Below are 20,754 nucleotides of genomic sequence, written 5' to 3'. Positions count from 1 at the left end.
TCACCTGTTCCACTATTGTACTGCACTGAGCCTTAATCTGAGCACTCGATATTTGTGACCTTGGAAGGTTTCATAACAGATTTGTCAATGGACATTTTGGTCTCGTGTCCACCTGCTGTTTTAACAGCAGAGTGTCAGGAGCAGGAGGCTGATGAAAATGACCACCAACATTGACTTTGTATGATTTATAAGTCACCTATATTGATTTCAGTTAGCCTTTGGTTATTAAAAGAAATAATTCTGAACTGATTTCTGTGTGCGAAAACGTTAAATGTCATCACTAGTTTGTAGGGAAATCATCAAGTGGGAGGATAAAAATAATGTTGGCTATTTTATGGATATGACACATGATGTGCAGTGTCCAAAGCCTTGTGAGAAAAGTAACAAATTGCTCTGAGCAGTAAGTAATATTTTGTTTGGTCCCTTCTTTAAATAATTGTGGATTTTTACCCATCACTTGTTCCCATCCCAAAGGAAGAGAGTGTTACTATCTCTGAACATCTGTAGATAAAATCCTTTCATGGAGTAAACCTGTCTATAAGAGGAGGGTGGGACAGATATATGCAATGTGCTGGTATGGGAGAGAGAGAGAGAGAGAGACCATCAAAACCTGATAAAAGCAGTGTAAATATTGAACAATACTAGCTGGAGTATGATTAATTAATAAATAAAAGAATGAATGAAAACTATGTGTTGTATTGCTCTACCTTTTAGTGGGCATAGACAAGGTTATAGCAACTAAGGGTTTGCTCCATCTTTTAAAAACCAATGATATGACAGAGTCCATCTTTCCTCGGCCAATAAAATGACCAAATCCATCTTTGTACCGACGTTACCAATCATATAGTCAGCTTCATCATTTAAAGACTAATAACATGACAGAGTTTATATTTCTAGCTACAGATCTTGGAATCCACTGTACTCCTAACATAGCATTAACTTCGTAATTTCGATATTCAGGCTTGTTTTGGATTGTGTAGTCAAGGTAAGGCTTCTAACTAATGTTAAGTTAAATATTTTGGCATGTACTGCAATTAAGTTAAATGTACACTATGTGAGCTATGTGTGCATCTCACTTATATGCTAACTTTACATTACTGAGGGCCATTCTTATACCTTGGATGCGGTCTTCTCCTTTGACAATTCAAATGAGTCGTCTCAAACGGTTGTCCCAGATTGTATCTGCTGGTGGCCCCTCAACACCCCACGGAGAAAGCAAAGGAGCAAACGAGACAACCGTGGAGGATTCATTGTGAAGCTGGAAGCTCATCTACATGCAGGCTTTTTCCTCGGCTGGCTTTGACAAAGCGTATAGTTAGGGCTGGCTTCAGGTAACCCTGAACTATCCCTTAGTTATGCTGCTATAGGCCTAGACTGCCTGAGGACCATCGGTGCACGGAGCTTCCCTTCCCCTCTACTCCTCTCCTCCCCCCTCACATGTATATTCCACCATTGAATGTCACTAACCAGGCTCAGTTTGGGGGGGCCACTGCCTCGACCAGTTGGGGTGAGTGGATAGAGGAGAGAGAAAAGAACAGCAACAATAAACAACAAATAGACACTGCAGGCTGGTGGGGCCAGTAACTGCACATCAGCAATATACAGCTCCAGGACCAGGGACACCTGCAGAAGGTACAGAGAGAGAGAGAGAGAGAGCACAAACTAGGGGAGAGAGAGCACAAGGTTAGTGACATTCAATGGTGGAATATACATGTGAGGAGGGAGGAGAGGGGAAAGGAAGGGAGGGGAGGGTTAGGGGAGGGGAGCTCAGTGCACGGATGGTCCTTGGGCAGTCTAGGCCTATAGAGTTCAGGGTTTGATCAGTCTTTTTATGTGGCCTCTATGAATGTGCTCTAACTCAGTATGTTGTAGAAATGATGCAAGGTGGAGCTAATGTTTCTCAGGCTGATCTCCATATTCACACAACAGCAGGGGTGGGCAATTCTAGTCTTTGGGACCTGGAGTTCGTCACCCCTAAACTATATGGTTAGATGCACTACCTGTTGTGCTGTTTGCTGTTTAACCTGGTTTGCAATAAAATTAAATAAAAACTGTCAAATTTGAACTATGAATAAATCACAGTTTTATGTGTTCATACCTGTAGCAACAGTGTCCTGTTTTAAAAGCTATACAGTCTTGTACAAGCCATAGGCCTATAAAAACAGTGCCTCTGAGTGCGTTCAACACTGAAAGAAAGAGGAAGTGGTAAAACGTCCTCCATTTACAGTCAAACAAGTTTCCATGTGACCAGCCAATCTTCATCTCTAACCTGAGGCAAAACAGGCCTCCATGTGGTTTGCTTATGCAAATCTTGCTGAATTAGTAGAAGAACAGCTCTGTGAACTAGTTAGGTAGCCCTGACTGGCCCCAGCACAGTGGAAAATGTGTTTTTATTCCTTGTGCATCAGTGCATAATCTATAAAATAAGACAGCAAAAACAAAACGCTGTGTACGTTAAATATTAGTTTTATCTGGGACTGAATCACCACCATTAAACTGATTACCTGACTCTGCATCACCACCCACGTCTGATTTCTTTACAAAAAAAGTGAAAATTCCAGATGGATCATTATTGTGACTAACAGAATCGCTGATTTGACCCTCTGACCGTGTTTTTCTGAAACCACACAAAAATAAAGACAAAACAGACGCCACAATAATGGGAAATAACCAGTTTAGAACCTTCAGGCAGTGTTAAAAATATATATTTTTTCTCTTCTTGTTTGAGGAATTATATATACTAAGTACTGATGAAAAAGATTTACTGGTGTATTTTCATAACAGAATAAAACCGTTAAGCTGTGGTACGCTTCCCAACACAAACTCCAAAAGTACATTCACTTTCTCTTTAACAGGTGTCAGTTAGAATTCTGTTCTCATGCAGGAGGTACTTCCCTTTATTATCTTTCATAAACAGCCTGCATGCAGGGGTTTTTGTTAAATCCCTCCCTGGACCTCATCTAGAAAATGAAAGTCAACTGTTTGACAGAACCTTCAGGTCTAACAATCCAGACAAGTCCTGAGAGATGAGAATATGAGAATTCAGCACACTCAAGTCTTTTCTCAACAGCCAAAGTGTTTGAATCTAAGTATGAAATTATATTAACCAAACGTGGTGTTAATTGTTCTGCTAAGCTACCTGAAATGTTCTCCTTAAGCCTTTACCATTTTGACTCTTAATGTTTAAGAGTTTAACTGTCTGAGGCTTCATCTAAGATGAGAAAACACATCCTGAACGTAACAGTTCTGAGAAACTGCTAGTGACACCTTCCAGTTAAATCTGAATACTACATCTCCTGTAAAGTAGGCATAAGAATGTTTTAGACATATATTAACTGAAACTTAAGACATTATTGCCAGCAAGTGTTTGTAATATAAGTGCTTGTTCTCTATTTCAATTACTTTGTGCATATAACCGATTACTATCTATGTGTTTCATTCAAAATAATCTTTAAGTAATACTTAAATGCTTAGATTATGCTCCTTCTGCAAATGTGTGTTGTAAAGTGTTTTTGTCATACATTCCACTTTCACTGTTATGTGTTTTAGATCTGAGCTGTGGGGGGATAGAACAGTTATTCATTGATATGAACCGTTACTAAGGATAATCTTTTTAGAAAGAAATTATAGCTTTCTCTAAAATCTGAACATTTTTCCCATTGCATGAATTTGGGGTCCAATCAAAATCCCCTTTTGGGGCTTGCCAAGTCTGGACCAGTTATCCCTACAGCAGGCAAAGCTTCCACCAGTCAGACAAACGATCACAATAAAATTCAGAAAATATAAAAAGGAGGCCTCCACCCTGTGAAGAGTAAGAAAGAAAGAGAATTCGTACATAATTTCACCAGAAGCTTTGTGGTTTGTTCATATGCAACTTTTCAAACCTAAGCTGTACTGCCACATTATTTTTTTAGATAAAAGAGGCTGCCTTTTCAAACAAGTACTTGTACAGTCTTCTAATTGTACTGTCATGGACTTTAACATTTAACATGCTAACTTAGGTTTTTAGATGTGCTAGATGTGCCTGCAGGGTGTTTTTGCAATTCCTCTGAACATTGTATGGTCTGACCATGGGGAGAAATTGCTGGGATGCTCACTCCTGGGAATTTGGCAAATGTTTTCCACTTTCCCACTGTAGAAATTGGGGATTCAAAATTTTTGGAAATGGCCTTATGACCCCTCCTAGATTAATGGGCTGCAGTGATTGCTTCTCTAAGCTTATTGCTGATGTCTTTCTTCCTTGGCATTGTTTTAATACACATCTGAAGGCTTCAGAACAACAAATTGCCAAAACCTTTGCTTTTATAAAGGTAGTCATTCTTGCTAATGATCAGTTAATCAACAAAGGTAGTCATTCTTGCTAATGATCAGTTAATCAACAAAGGTAGTCATTCTTGCTAATGATCAGTTAATCAACAAAGGTAGTCATTCTTGCTAATGATCAGTTAATCAAGTACATTTGATCAGGAACACCTGGTTTCTGATGACCTTCTTAGTTCCTATGGAAGCAGTAAGGGTGTACTTTGTTTTTTACACACTGCATCTGCATTTTGCCTTAGTTTTTATAAATAGATAATGACACAGTGAAATATGTCATGTGTTTTTGGTTTTGTACATACAGTCTCTAGGGATTTGAGTTCGTGAGAACATGGGCAATGGTTGAAACTGGTCTTAGTCCTGTGGTCCTTGGAGGTGTCTTTGGTAATTCCTGTTGATCATATTGATATATTGTGTAAGTTGCAGAGCAGGTGTGTGTGTTTTTTTTGCTAGTTCTATAAACTGACAAAACATTGTGAGGAGAAGGAGTCATGTTGAGACCAAAGAATCACGTTTCTCATTTTTATGTAACTATTAAACCACCACCAATATGCCACCCACCTATAACCTCAAGTGATGGTATAGCAGTCTGCAAAACCTCTACTTAGAACTACCTTCCAACAAGACGAGTGGTGGGCGCAGACGTTCAAACATACAAACAGCATGCTACTTGATGTGTGGGAACCTAACAGAAAACTATTCTCTGTGGTTTCCATGTACGAGCAGATGCTGTGGGCTGCTGAAGTGTCTTGTGTGTTTTGACTTATGTATGTCAATCTGTGGCAGATGAGGGGGTTTTGATGGCTGTATAAAGGCACTATAGCTTCTCCTTTATCTGCCCAGTCTCTGCTTTCACACGACAGGATATGACATGGTTTCAATGATCCATCAGTAACAGAACAATCTCAACAAGAAGAACAAACATATTGCTGCAGTAATGACAGATATCACTTCAATGTTTAATACAAATGCAAACATTTCTGTTTTCACTTTTTATTATAGATTACTGATTGTAGTTCACGGTTCATTGTCTGTCATTTCATATTAATTTTGCAACCTAGAAATATTTTATTTATTATTTTTAAAGGTCATATTTTTTATTATTTTATCTTTATTATTTACATTATCCATCCATCCATCCATCTTCTATACCCGCTTTTCCTGTTCAGGGTCACGGGGATCCGCTGGAGCCTATATTATTTACATTATTTGGAACTGAAATAGATTAGGGTTCTCTAGGGGAAATATATTACAATTGCATTGTAATTTTATTTTTTTACAATGTTTTGAATATTTACACTACGATTTATTTTTATCACCAAGAGGTCGGAGTTGAGTATCAGCATCGGTCAATACAGTGGAGTACAGAGAGAGAGCTGAGGGCATATGTATGCTGCTTGGTGTGTGTGTGTGTGTGTGTGTGTGTGTGTGCGTGCGTGCGTGCGTGCGTGCGTGCGTGCGTGTAATGCTTTGTGTAACGATTTAATCCAACACTGGATTGGGAAGAATAAAGTTGTCAAAAAAGGAAGATGGAGTCATGTCTGTTTAAGAGTGCGACATTAGCAATACAATATTCTCATCCCTTCAGTTAACCCTTTTATCTATAAACACTAAAAACCTGATTTAACTGTATTGGCTTAAAACTAACAAAACTGTGGGACAGCCTCACTGAAGCTTCTCCCAAAAACTGCATCAGGCACTAAAGATGTGATTATCTTTGCTAGTTTAGTTAATAATACAGGTGGGGAAATAAACACTAAATGGGTCTACTGTCGAGTTGTTGTTGTTTTTTTTAAATTTTAGCCAATGGGAAAAAAAAAATGCGGGAAATACCACCAGGGTTTCTAAATTCTGATTGGGTGGGGAACCTACAGGCTGCCTCCCTTCACCCACTGTCTTCCCCTACGATTGTTTTCTGGCTTTATCGTATACCACTGACAATACACTGATTATAGAACAGGATGGAGTGAGAGGCATAATGAGAGGAAAATAAATGACATATCTGAAAGGTCACTACACAATGCCCCGGCAGCACAAAATAGTTATTCAGCCACTGCCTCACATTTTTAGTTCCACACTGACTTTTCTTTCTGTATGATTTACATTCCTTTGATTTGTTCAAGTTTTGATGTGTTGTGTAATATGTCCTTTTTTAAAATGCCTATGAACAACTTTAGTGCTGCTTCTGCCTCTAGCAATGCTGCTGCAGCTCCTAGCACACCAGATGCTTCTGCTACTTTCAGTGTACCCTCTACAAGCACTGCTGCTCCACCGTCCTCGAGAAGTGCCCCAAACCAGACCCAGTTGTTGGTTGTTCCAGCCCCAATTTACATTGTCAATCAAAACTAATATTTAATATGTAATGAGGTTCACAGAAATTATTTTAATTGGTGCTACTTTTGAATACACAGAATTTTATACATTGTTATTATTTTTTAAATTGTGTTCGTTTTCCTCACTTTAACAACAGCCCCCAAAAAATTGTATGTACAATTTATCAGTTATATAATTTTATTTGTATTTATCTAGCTATTGCTCTGGCCAACCATCTATCTATATATTGGCTTTGTTTGTCAATGCCAATGTTATTTTTCAGTACCAGTGTTTAAAGTCATCCCTCAGACTCCACAGAACTGGCCCTGTGCTGGAGTTGAAAACATACCTACATTTATTAAATACACAGGTAACCAGTATTTAATGTGTAATCAGGATCGCAGAAATAATTGTTTTGAACACAAAGTATGTCGACTGAAGAATATTGCATATATATATATTCTCCCCATCCCACACATTTATGTTTTCTACTGTACCTACACTGACGTGAGGAAATACGCAGCTTTACTGGGGCATATTTGACCTCATTAGAATTTCCACTTGTACAGTAAAGCCCGTTCGGTAATAATAAATTTCGGTTGAGGAAGTGAAGTACTTTTCCTTGTAGATACCTTTCTGATCACCTGTAGTTTTATTCTGAACATAATACAAGTCACCCTGACTGTGACTTGTATCTTTTAATTCTTAACTTGACCGACCCCAGCCATGTTACCATTTTATTACGTTACCTTAGGCTACTTTCATTGTTCAGTCCACTGCCCCGCCCTGCCCTTTGTCTCCAGTCCCGGCAACAAGATGCGTCTTCTGAACGAAATAATCCGTAAAGGTGTTAATGTAGTTATCTGTGGGGGGAAACTTTGTTAGGGGTGGGAAAGAAACGATTGTGAGAGGCAGCATGAACATGATTCCATGGTTTCATCTAAACTGGTTGGCGACAACGATGAGTTTCATAGGTAAGTAATTTAAAGCAGCTGATTACGCAGCGAACCTTTCTAACGAACCTTTTGAGCCTTGAATCTTTCATACTACAGCTTGGAAAAATAGGACTTCTTTTAATTATCTAATATGCTGCGGCTTTAACCTTACAATGGATCTCACATGACTCTTTTATTTATCTTAACCTGTAAGAACATTTACATTATAATTCATTTGAGGAATATATTTTCTATTAATATTCTCAATCTGCAAAGTAACTAGACGACAAATGATAATACATGTAAAAGTGTATAGTGGCATTAAATAACTCAATATTGTACTTGTTGTTATTGTGATTATTATTGATAATCATAATAATAACAGCAACAACAATAATAAGAGCTTTAATAACAGCTTATTTATATAACACTTAGAGTACAAGTGAAACAAGAACAGGTTAAAGAAATGAAACATAAAGAGCAAAGTTAGAATAGGTAGCAAAGGGAAAATGACACAAGTTAAGCACAAAAAGGGATTTAAATAAGGTAGCAGACTCAGCTTACCTTACCTCTTTTGGCAGTGTATTTCAGATGTGCGGGGCCTCAACAACAAAGGCTTTGTAGTTCTTAGGGAGGAAAGGCTGCTGTAATTTAATACCTTAAAGGGCCACCAGATTCCATAGGGAATTTGATGAGGTTATTAGAATTAAGGTCACAAGAGTCATGTCTACTGTATTATCTGGAGGGGAGAACAACAGGGACACAGCTGTAAATAATTTGATCTATATGACAGACTTGAGCAGTTGGGGGCTTATTACTGTCAGTTTACAGTGATGGCTTAGACTCAGTATGCAGTTAGGTGGAACATGAAAACTGATCTGTATGTTGAGGGTTTGTAAATTGCACAGTATATTGGATACTGACTGCCAATATATGGCATAGAGGTCTATTTGGTTGTATTCTCTTTCCCAAAAAAGCCAAAAGAGGAGCTAAGTGTTTTATGGCATCATTCCATTGTGTTTACTGAATTTCTCAGGATTAGTGTAGATTGAAGAGTGAGTGGTTGATTGGAAGACGCATGTAGGGAGCCAGGCTGGGAATCTAAAGCTACTTAAGTACAGTATTTGAGTAAATGTTCCGAGTTACTCTTTGGCATTGGTTAAAAGCATTCTCTAAGGTGATGGCTGAAAGGACCAATTATCAGACTTACGGTACTGTGCAGATGTTTTAGGCACATTACATGTTGTAGATTCTTATCAGACAACACCATCAGGCATCTGATTGATCCCAGGTTCTTTATGTACCCCACTATGCAGGCGAACAAGCACTTAAAGAATCCATTAACATTCACAAAGAACTAATGTCAGCAGTGTGGGCTCAGTTTGGGATCATTGCTACTGCAATACAGCAAAACAGTAATGGTCAGAGTTTCCATTATTGGAGGAGTATGGGAGGCTTTCTATATAGGAACTGAGGATATACAATATAAACCTGAAAATAACTCCTAATAAAGCTAAAATCAAAAGTTAACTAAAACTAAACTGAAAGGTAAAAACAGTAAAAGACCATAACTTCTACCACTCGAGAGTCTATATCTATAAATGAGTCATCATTTGGTCTGAGACAGACAACTGATTACAGAGGACCCCGATCATGGCTTAGGGAATTTACAAGAAAATCAAATTCATAAGCTGTTAGAGGATATACCACTGAGGTATTTTGAAAGGAAAAGCCAACAAAATTAAAATATATTTATTATAAATAGTGTAAGAATAGTGTAATAGGGCCGTCATTATATTTTTAACTAAGCTATGTGTTAATGGAAACAATAAGGTAACACAGCACAGGGTTTTTCCATCCAGCCGTTCATGGTGTTATCACTGAAAATACAACTGCTTATATTAAACAGTCTATTGGGAGATAAACTGTCCAAAAATCAACTGCGTGAAGGTCATGAACTCTCCAAACCGGTTATGAACATACAGAAAGTTGTGGTCACTGTCTGGAATCAGGTTTACAAACCAGGATGTGAAATTCTGCACCAGCAACATATGCAACCTCCTGTATGTCAAAGGGAAAGGTTAATGGTGCTTGTTCATACCAGTCCTCCAGGATCTGTTTAATTACGCTATATCATTTTTTTTTTCAGTTCAGTTCAATCCAGTTTTATTTCTATAGCGCCAAATCACAATACAATCATCTTAAAGCACTTTTTACAAAAAACAAAAAAAAACCCCCAACAAATCCCTTATGAGCAAGCACTTGGTGACAGTGGAGAGGAAAAACTCCCTTTAACAGAAGAAAAAACCTCCAGCAGAACCGGGCTCAGTTTGGGCGGCCATCTGCCTCAACTGGTTGGGGTGAGTGGATAGAAGAGAGAGAAAAGAACAGCAACAATAAACAACAAATAGACACTGCAGGTTGGTGGGGCCAGTAACTGCACATCAGCAATATACAGCTCCAGGACCAGGGACATCTGCAGAAGGTACAGAGAGAGAGAGAGAGAGAGAGAGAGAAGGAGCACAAAGTTGCTAAGCTAACTAGTAGGCTAACCAGCAGTAAATCTGGAAATAGCAATAAATACTGGTCAAAATAAAAAGGTACTTGACTAGTACTGGAATGTGTAGCGGTTAATGAATTGTTTAGAGAGTTTAGGTAGTTTTTAGGTGTGTTAGACTAAAGCTAGTCTGTTGCTAATCTGTAGACGAACTATACAGCACACACAGCACAACACACTTGCAATAGGAAGTGGAATAGAACAAATGGAATGGAACAGTCTCCGACATTTTTCACACAAGAGGAATATAGGCAAAACATAGAAGAAAAGACCTGGTAACAGCAAAGGAAGATTCAATGATATTCATTTATTGTAATTTTTTGTAGGTAGCCTATTGTGAGAAATAATACAGGTTATTGTTATTGTTGACTTAATTATTAAAATTGTGACAGACAATGCAAATCACTTAAGGAGATTTACAAATTGATATAAAGTATTTTATAGCCTGCCAAAGACTAGTGATCTTTAGTGAACATACACTGCTATTCATAGACCAGCTCCACAATGTGCATTGCAGTAACATCTAGGTACAAATGTGTCCTCATTGATCTGGCACTAACTGTTGTATGACTCTGTGTTTTACAGTGATGAGCTCATCTGCTACTCTGGAAGTGAAGAAGAACCTGACAGGCATTGAGGGAGGAAACATCACTCTGCCTGACCCTGTGCTGGACCTGGGATTTCTTTCTTATGGAATGAGAACTATTGCTATGGTGAGCAAGAAGGAAATCCAGATAGTGGAGAAAATTTACAAAGATAAACTTCTCTGGGACAAAAACACAGGACTCTTTACAATCACACGACTGCAGAGGAACGACTCCGGGAGTTATGTTATTGACCCTAAAGGCGGAAGTGTTTCCTCCACAGCTTATAAACTCACTGTGTATGGTAAGTTACATTTGATTTTCCAGTATACTGCACATACTAATGTTGTTGTTGTTGTTGCTGTCATTATTCTAAAAGCATCCTAGTCCCAGGTGCACCATCCATCATTATGGTTTGAAACTGAGACTTTTAATTCAGTTAATCAGGTCAATGCATAATCACTGAACTCATGAATACTCTGTCCACTCTCTACTACAGCCATAATCAAATGGTCATTTTTGATGCTCTCATCTGGGTGATATGCCTTTTACCTGAAGAACCCATTTTTCCTTTTTCATGTATAATTTTATAAGTACACTACCAGTCAAAAGTTTGAACAAACCTCAGTCAGTGATTTTTCTTTATTTTTATTATTTTCAACATTGTACATTAACACTGAAGACTTCCAAACATTGAAAGAATGGAATTATGTAATACACACACACACACACACACACACAAATGTGTTTTATATTTCATATTGTGCAAGGTAGCTGCATTTAGCTTTGATGACAACTTGGCACACCAGTGGCATTTTCTCATATCATATGAAATTGCTTTTCAGTTCACAGGTGTGCCTTATTAAAGCCAATTTGTGACATTTCTTATCTTCTTAATGTGCTTTAGACCATCAGTTGTCTTGTGCAGAGGAAGGCTGGGTACAGTCAATAGCCCCACTATATAATGTGCTACTACAGCTACTATACAAATACATATTATGGCCAGAAACACCCATTTAGGTAAAGGGAACATACAGTCTGTCATTACTTTAAGGAATAAAAGTCAGACAGTTTGAAAATTCTCAAGAACTTTGACTGTATCTACAAGGGCAGTCGCCAAAACCATCAAACACTGTGATGAAACTGGCTCTCATGAGGACCATCCCAAGAAAGGTTGACCAAGAGCTACCTCAGCTGCAGAGGATCAGGATTTTAGAATAACCAGTGTCAGAAACTGCCAAATTGCAAAGTTCAAGTGGCAGACACATTTCCACATCCACTGTTTAGAGGACAGTGACATTTAAAATGAGTGATGACAGAGAAGCAACAAAAGGTTGTATCATATTAAAGTAAAGCCTCAAGCAACTTGCTACTTTTGGTTAAAGGAGCTGCTGTCTTTACTGTAAGTTTGTACACTGGAACCATGACAAATGTGATGGAAAACAGTATAGTACCAAATGTGTACATTCAACATTTGTCATGGGGTGTGAGTTGAGTTCCAGTTTTGGACTTTTATTTTGGCTAAATTTCCTGTTTAGCACCTATGTTTGTCTTAGGTAGCTTTGCGTTGATTATGAGAATTAGTTTCACCTTTGTTAGATTAGATTTGGCCATAGTGTATTTATACCCTTTGCTTTCCTTTGTTCTTTGTCGTAGCATTAATTATGTGACTTTACAGTCTGTGTCGTCTGATGGAGGAAGTTTTATTTGTATGCCGAGTGGTGAGGTTGGATATTGTGTTTCCCGCTGATTGGTGGAGTTTGAACGTTATAGTTTCTACGCCGAGTAGCGAGTTTGTATACTTGCCTGTGTAGAGACAGTGTTTTATATGTGCCCAAGCCTGGTGTGTCCAGGAGAAAATAAAGTATGTTGCGTCCTGAGCCTCCCTTCATCCTTCACACCCACTACCTCATGACAACATTACATGCAGTTGGTGGGACTGTAAAAAGAACTGGACCTTTTGACACACACACACACACACACACACACACACACACACACACACATACACACTCTAGGGTTGTGCATCTCTGGTGCAAGGCCTATTCAATACGAATCTTTATACATTAAATATAAAGCTGCAGCAACTGAGTGAGATACATGTCTAGGCCCTTTTTCATAACTTCTGTGCAAGAGTTCTCTTTCAAGTTTACAGCACATTACACTTTTGATATACCTGGCTCACAAAATTATACTCATGATTAGATAAGAACAATTAAATCTGATATGAAAAAAACAACATGCTTTTAAGCAGCAGGTATGCTATCTCACCCGTGAACACAAGAAACCAATTTCTCAGTCACCAAGTTTATTGTGCTCTGTGCGACACATATTCAAGGGTCAGGTCAGTGCACATCTCTATTTAAAGGCTCCAGAATACTTAATCAGAATTGTTTGGGTGTTGCATCCATCAATCTCTTTAATTTTCTTAAATTAACAATTCAACATTCCTTCCCCTGTCACTCAGGTAATGGCCAGATGTTTGACTGACCACCCATATTTATTTGTGGAACAAATAAAAACACTTTTGATTTCTGACCTCTGACAGCATGTCATACAAATTGTTTTTTTTAGCATAATCTGGTGATAATGCCCAACACAACCCTGTTTAAGCATATTTTCAAATATTTCATGTTGTCTCATTTTTCTCTAGAAGCTGTACCACCTCCTGTAGTGGTCATAGAAAGCATCAGGTCTGACAGCTGCACTTTGCTGTGTTCTGTAAGCAAGTCTGTAGAGACGACGGTGCGGTGGTACAAAGACGAGCAGATACTGAACCAGAGCAGCTCTGCTCTCTCACTGCCTCTCACTGTGTACCGGCAGGATTTCAACTCCTCTTATAAATGTGTGGCTGTCAACCCTGCTAAGGAAACGACTCTGTCTGTCAATGTTAGGGCGTTCTGCAGTTTACAAGAAGCTGAAACTCCAAGAAAACGTAAGACTAATTCTGACCCTAATCTGTAGCTTGTACATTTTAAAGCTTCTTGTCATTTTTAGTTGTTGAGTGTGTTTAATTTGTGTTGTTTTTTTTTCCTTGACAGACACTATTGTAGTTGTAATCTCAATCATGTCTGTTGTAATTGTTGTATTTGTTGGCTGTACCATCCATTGGAAGTTGCTTGACAAAAAGAAAAGGACAACCAGGCAAACAGGCAGGTATTTGTTTTTATTAAGCCCACTGTTACATGACTACTTTTCCCTATTAAATGTATGCATTTGTCTATAGATGTTGTATTTCTCTGAACTTCTCTAGGACTAATCTCTCTCGCAATTTATGTTAAGCTCATCATGTTTAATCATGTACAGTATGTAATGTGTCACTCTTCTTTTTGGTTCTTGTCTGGTATCTGCTTTGAAGGACAAACATGTTGGTTCTTTTCATACCAGTAATAGCTCAGACAGTGTAATTTGTTCTGCTTGTGGGAATGTAAGTGAGTTGCATTTCCTGTATTCTCATAAAGCAGTGGTCCATTAATGCTTTTTGCTTTATTATTGCGTTATATAGGAGACAAGTTTGAAAGTCATAGTGGGAACTTCTTCAGCATTAGTGTCATTTCTTTGTCAAGTCAGACAGGAACTGTTTGTATCACGTACTGTAAGCTGCTCTATTCAGCCCTACAACCTGATCAGTGAAGCATTGGTTTGATCCAAGGTTTTGAATTCAGTTCAATTCAATTCAATTTTATTTGTATAGTGCCAAATCATATGCAATCATCCCAAGGCACTTTACAAAAAACAGAAAAACGCCAACAAATCCATTATGACCAAGCACTTGGCGACAGTGGAGAGGAAAAACTCCGTTTAATGGAAGAAAAAATCTCCAGCAGAACCAGGCTCAGTTTGGGCGGCCATCTGCCTCGACCATTTGGGGTGAGTGGATAGAGGAGAGAGAAAAGAACAGCAACAATAAACAACAAATAGACACTGCAGGTTGGTGGGGCCAGTAACTGCACATCAGCAATATACAGCTCCAGGACCAGGGACACCTGCAGAAGGTACAGAGAGAGAGAGAGGGAGAGAGCACAAACTAGGGGAGAGAGAGCACAAGGTTAGTGACATTCAGTGGTGGAATATACATGTGAGGAGGGAGGAGAGGGGAAGAGAAGGGAAGGGAGGGTTAGGGTAGGGGAGCTCAGTGCACTATAAGTTTTGTCAGAAAGGAAGGTTTTAAGTCTAGCCTTAAAAGTACAGAGAGTGTCTGCCTCCTGAACCCAGACTGGGAGCTGGTTCCACAGGAGAGGAGCTTGATAGCTAAAGGCTCTGCCTCCCATTCTACTTTTGGAAACTCTGGGAACCACAAGTAGACCTGCACTCTGAGAGTGAAGTGCTCTATTGGGATAATATGGTACTATGAGGTCTTTAAGGTATGAAGGAGTTTGATCATGAAGGGATTTGTATATGAGAAGAAAGATTTTAAAGTCTATTCTGGATTTTACAGGAAGCCAATTAAGAGAAGCTATTATATTCTTATCCTTACATGTGTGGATAATTAGGATTTAAGGATCTAAGCCAAAAAGCCTTGGGACTATGCTTATTTGAGATTAGTTTTAGGCACAAAAATGTCCTTTGTACATTATGTTTTACATAACTGCTTGGTTAATCTGGGAAATATACAGTAAAACCACTGGTTAGAAACATGATGTAATGTGAAGTGAAGGTTTTGGATTTACAGTAGTACAGTGGTCTCTTTACTTCCACTTTCTTTCATGGGAAATAATCATATTTAATATGGCCTCTAAATAATCTTCTTTGGTACAGTTGCAAGAAAAAAGTAATGGCACTGTTGTGGTCTCCTGGTTTTCTGCATAAACCAGTCAGTTGTGTTTGTTAATATCAGATCATAGTGCCATTAGTGTTTCTTGTGGCTGTAAATGTAAATAGAGATCATATTTAGCAGGTGAACAAACAACTAGTGCTCTCATATTTCCTGGGAAAGTAAATAGAGCAGACAGCTGCAGCTGGAGGACATGGCAAAAAGTCCCACTGGTCATACAAAAACATAATCATTTTTAACAAGAAACACTGACTGTGAAATGATTGGGACATACAAAAGATTTCAGTGTTTGCATCCTAAACTTGTGATCCAGTAATTGTTTATATCATGTTCTGGATGAGTGGACACTAATAAAACCATATAATGCAAAAGGGTTGGTGTGGAGGCATTAATTCTGGATTATTATAATTGAATCTGGACTTTGAAAATCCTGGACTGTATACATAGGCCAACCTGTCTATATAGGTCTGTCTTCTTTTTTCACTTCAACAAATTTTTACAAGAAAAAATGCATAGCATATTGACAAGAAAAACTTGCTATGTATGGCTTATATTCAAAAGAACCCTTTAGAAATTGAGATATCTGTTGTGGCAAAGTGATTGTCCTCTTATGACATGAAGATTTCCTCAAAGGTCCATCGTAAGAGCTTTCTTTATTTTTACATGCTCACATTACAGCATTTAGCTTTTTGCATTTGTGAACATTCTAATCTGGATACATAATTGGCTGTAGGAGATTAATGTCTGGAAGTCTCATGCAAAAGAAAAGCTAAATCTGGGTAGATCCAATAATGACTGCCTGGTCCTTTTCTGAGCACACAATCCATCATGTGATCACTTGAGAGTTGCTCTAGAACAGGGGTGGGAAGCACCAGGCCTGAAGCTCCAGGCTTCCAACCATCCCTGATCTACCCATTGTTGGATCACTTGTATTCAACCAATCAGAAGCTGCAAGGGCAAGGAGAGTTGGAAGATAAGCAGGACAGGGGCCCTCAAGGACTTTGGTTACACACCCCAGCTCTAGAAAATCATGTCAGGAGAAGGAAGTCACTTGAGTCTTACTGCTTTTATTCAGTGAATAGCTTCTTTGTCCTTGAAGTGTATGTGTATTTATTAAATACACTCAAAGCTGATTTCTAGAAATCCAGTAGTCATTTATGATTCTCTGTTGAGCTTTGAGAAACATCTTGCAGTAAGACAGCCATTTATTCCTGTTATTTCCAATTAGGTAACACTGCCTACTACATGTATTTATTTTATTTGAACTCCTCAGGTCTAGACTGTAAGAAGTTGTATAGCAGGTTTACAATTAGCTCACAATTGTGGTCCACTAAATTTCTCAAGTCAAGTTTTAACTACTAACTTTTAATTTTATGTCTTTGCAGGCTCAGTGAACACAGAAACAGAGGTTCACTATACTGATCCAAACATACTTGACAGACACAGTCAGGTTGGTACTTGCTAAATTGCACCCTAGGTAATGTTTAACGGTAGTGAATATCCTGTTCCTAAGCAATGTTGTTATTAGCAACGTTTGCTCAGTCCTCCCACAAAGTAAATTTATCTTCTGCCTCCAGGTCTTGTTTGAGCTTTACAGTTGGCTTTACACATCTCTGAGTATGTGCTGCGATCGATGCCCTGGATGTATTAAAATAATATATAAATACCTGACAACTAGGTTATAAACATAAAACTTGTTCTTTACATGTTAGATCCAGAGTGACTTATGGTTCATTTATTCTTCTCCATAACTACTCAAGGGTGTTGTTGTATACCTCGGCGTCATTAACATTAACGTTTACAGGATTATAAATGCAACACCTATGTGACTTTGAATAACGGTATGTTAGCATACACAGAAGTATACATTTCAATTTAATTCATTTTATTTGTATAGCTCCAAATCACAATACAGTCACCTCAAGGCACTTTACAAAAAACAAAAACAAAATCCAGTAAATCCCCTATGAGCAAGCATTTGGTGACAGTGGAGAAGAAAAACTCCCTTTAATGGAAGAAACCTGCAGCAGAACCAGGCTCAGTTTGGGCGGCCATCTGCCTCGACTGGTTGGGGTGAATGGATAGAGGGGAGAGAAAAGAACAGCAACAATAAACAATTAAACAATGTGCAGGTTAATGGGGCCAGTAACTGCACATCAGTAATATACAGCTCCAGGACAAGAGATACCTGCAGAAGGTATAAAGAGAGAGCACAGAGAGAGAGAGAGAGAGAGCACAAAGAGTTGAGAGCGGAGCTCAGTGCACCTTGTGTGAATTAAAAGACTTTTTTTTTTTTTTTACAGTAGTGCTGGAGGCCAAAGCTATGCCATATAAAGTAGTTACATTGCTAAAAGCAAAGTCTGACGTTTTTAGGCCCAAATACAATAACTTCTGTTTTCTCTGATTTTAAAAGTAGAAAGTTACCAGTCATCCAGGCCTTCATGTCGTTTAGACATGCTTGAAGTCTAGCTAACTGGTTTGTGTCATCACGTTTCATAGACTGTCTGAGTGTCATCTGCATAACAATGGTAATTAATAGAGTGCTTCCTAATAACATTGCCTAAGAGAAGCATGTATAAGGTGAAGAGAATTGATCCTAGCACAGAACCTTGTGGAACTCCTTAACTAACTATTGTGTGTGTAGAAGGTTAAACAGGAACATGAACAAATTTAAACCTGTCCAATAAATATGATTAGAACCACTTTAACCGTGTTATCTAGAGGTGGAGTCATGGCAACTGGACTTCTAGTTTTTAGGTCGAAACATCTCACTACTCATCGAAGCAGCTTCATGGTAAAGAAGCAGTCTAACTGAGGTCTTACAGATGATTCAAGAGCTACTGTAGTAGAAGTTAGAACTGTGGCCACTACAGAAAGTATCTGATGAATTTGATCTCTAATAGTTTTGATTTTATTTGTAAAGAAACTGCTGAGAGCTAAGAGAGCACTGGGCTCAACAGAGCTGTGACATTTTGTCAGCCTGGCCACAGTGCTAAAAAGAACCCTGGGATTGTTCTTATTTTCCTCTATTAGTGATGAATTGCATTCTATTCATCGTTCTGGCTTTATGGAGAGCTTTTTTATGTTATTAGACATTTAACAGGATAGATAAAATCTTCTAAATTTCTGGAATGCCATTTCCTTTCCAGCCTTCATGATGCCTGCTTTAAGGTACAGATGTGTGAACTGTACCATGGAGATAGTCTCTTTTGATTCCCTAACTTCTTTTTCAGAGGAGCCACAGTATCAAGTGTTTCACGCAGAGAGGCTACAGCACTGTCAACAAAATAATGAACTTGGTAAAGAATAGGATTGAGGCAGCCTCCCTCCACTGTGTTGGCACAAATAAAAGTGGAATCATTTTCTTAAATTTATTAACAGCGTTGTCAGGCAAACATCTGCTGTAGAGGAATTTCCTCCCAAATGTTCCAGTCTTATTTATCGGACAGATTCCAATTTGACTTAACATTGACTTAACTTTCTCCCAGGTTTTTAGGTTTTGACTTCTACTATATTCTTCATGTTCAATCCTTGTGATTTTCTTCCACCAGGGTCAAAATGTACTTAATTCGTCACGACCTGTTGACAGATCCTATCTAACAACAGTCTATGATAAACTGGAGGTTCATCGCATGACTGATACAGATACTGCTGTTAATGTTGAAGAGCAAACAACTAACTTCCCCCACACGTCAGCAACTGAGCACTCCCATAGATGAAGAAAATATGTCTTGAATACTGTACACATTTCATTATTTATTATTATTTTAAGGGTCTTCATTTTTATTTTATGTTATATAGTAGTGCATTCCTATTTTACTGAATGATTGACTGACATTATTAATGGCTACTGTGTAAATGAGTTATAACCTTTTATGTGATAAACGAGATTAGGAGAGAAGTGGAGTGAAGTGTTTGTGTTGGATATACTGTGTACTTATCTCTATAGTCTGAATGAAGGGTCCCGCTGAAAGACTATAAAGTGCCACATTCTTGTAGATGCTATGTCAGGCCTTGCGTGGCAATACTGAGCCAGGCAACACTCACCCCATCCCTCACATTTAGAGGCATTGGTGCAGACGTAGTGACTCATTGCATTATTCACAGGGATTTGAGCTATCCTATTTGAAAAGTTCATATTGCATCAATATAATAATCCAGTTTATTAAAAGGAAACAAATATAATTGAAGCACAGAGCAACATACTATCAAGCAGTCTACTGTGAAATCAAGCTTGATGCAATTACTAAGATAAATCAAAACTCTCACATTTCATTTGTGGTATGTTCACTTTATATTTGTCATATATTTCTTTTACAGTATGCACTAAAAATATTCCACATTTTAATTACATTTACATGTAAAAATAATTTTCTATGCAAGATAAATATTTATCTGCTGTATTCCAACGTTTTCCTTTGTTGTGTGATACAAAGTACCTGTGTTTCTGCCAACAATCTGCAGCCTGACAGCTGTTGTGTAAGGTGTAACTGATCCGTGATGCAATAAAAGGGTTTCATTTAGAAGAAAGATGAAGATAATGGGTTGCATTGTTCTGTGTACTGTGTTACATTTTTCTCACAGGTTTCTCATTATTCAGTATTCATGTCATTAAACAGTATATGTTTGTATATATTATATATATATATATATATATATTGCAGCTAAATTCAAATGACTGATAAGAAAATAGTGACCACTGCAGCACACACACATCCAGCTGTACAAGGTTAGGATTCATGTTTTATGGTTGCGTCATAAAAGGCAATGTTGCAGACAACAAAGCATACCCACCCCTAACCCCAACAAAACAGCATGGTGGAGATAACCTACAGATAATCTCTATTACTATTATAAATAAGACAGTTAAAGATAGCTGGTGAACAGATATGTATACATATATGTATGCAAACTACACAATGAATACAAATACGAATACAAAATTAGCATACACATGCAGGTTGGTCATGTCATTATCATGGGAAGTTTCGCACAAACCTGGCAGATGAGGTTACGTGACACCTCTTGGCCTAAAAAAGTTTAACCTTTAATATCAAGTAATTTTCTTAAAATAGAACAATACCAAATTGTGACAACAGATATATATCTTAAAAAGAAAGACATTTCTACATGCATTCAGCCTACAAAAAAACAACATGGAAATCCATGGCCGTGACAAACAAACATGAAATACATGGAAATCATTATAGTTAGGCTCTATAATTGTGAATTTTATGAAAGGCTACAGATTCAGCAGAAATCAAAAATGGAAAG

The 20,754-nt window shown here is 38.1% G+C and overlaps 1 protein-coding gene across 2 annotated transcripts; it reads left to right on the top strand.

Moving 5' to 3' along the window:
- Nucleotides 1-7,223: 7,223 nt before the first annotated feature.
- LOC113127891 (uncharacterized) lies at nt 7,224-19,726 on the top strand. 2 transcript variants are annotated; one of them, XM_026302782.2, is made up of 6 exons: nt 7,224-7,604; nt 10,708-11,010; nt 13,360-13,641; nt 13,748-13,862; nt 16,866-16,930; nt 19,032-19,167. In XM_026302782.2, the coding sequence occupies exons 1-5, from the start codon at nt 7,547-7,549 to the stop codon at nt 16,900-16,902; spliced, it is 795 nt and encodes a 264-aa protein (XP_026158567.1). In that variant the 5' UTR covers nt 7,224-7,546; the 3' UTR covers nt 16,903-16,930; nt 19,032-19,167. The 2 variants fall into 2 exon arrangements, with proteins under 2 accessions (XP_026158567.1, XP_026158566.1); XM_026302781.2 differs by having other exon boundaries at nt 7,229-7,604; nt 13,748-13,858; nt 19,032-19,726.
- Nucleotides 19,727-20,754: the final 1,028 nt, after the last annotated feature.

The sequence above is a fragment of the Mastacembelus armatus genome, chromosome 1 (genome assembly GCF_900324485.2).
Source record: "Mastacembelus armatus chromosome 1, fMasArm1.2, whole genome shotgun sequence".
In the NCBI taxonomy this organism is placed as follows: domain Eukaryota; kingdom Metazoa; phylum Chordata; class Actinopteri; order Synbranchiformes; family Mastacembelidae; genus Mastacembelus; species Mastacembelus armatus.
The sequence above is the reverse complement of the archived record's forward strand: the minus strand, read 5'-3'. Positions and strand labels throughout refer to the sequence as shown.

Bases quoted from the DNA above. Each gene is read 5' to 3' on its own strand.
- LOC113127891 (XM_026302781.2), top strand. From the start codon at position 7,547: ATGAACATGATTCCATGGTTTCATCTAAACTGGTTGGCGACAACGATG. The intron at 13,642-13,747 runs GTAAGACTAATT...TTTCCTTGACAG, and splicing joins AGCTGAAACTCCAAGAAAAC to ACACTATTGTAGTTGTAATC. The intron at 16,931-19,031 runs GTTGGTACTTGC...TTCTTCCACCAG, and splicing joins TACTTGACAGACACAGTCAG to GGTCAAAATGTACTTAATTC.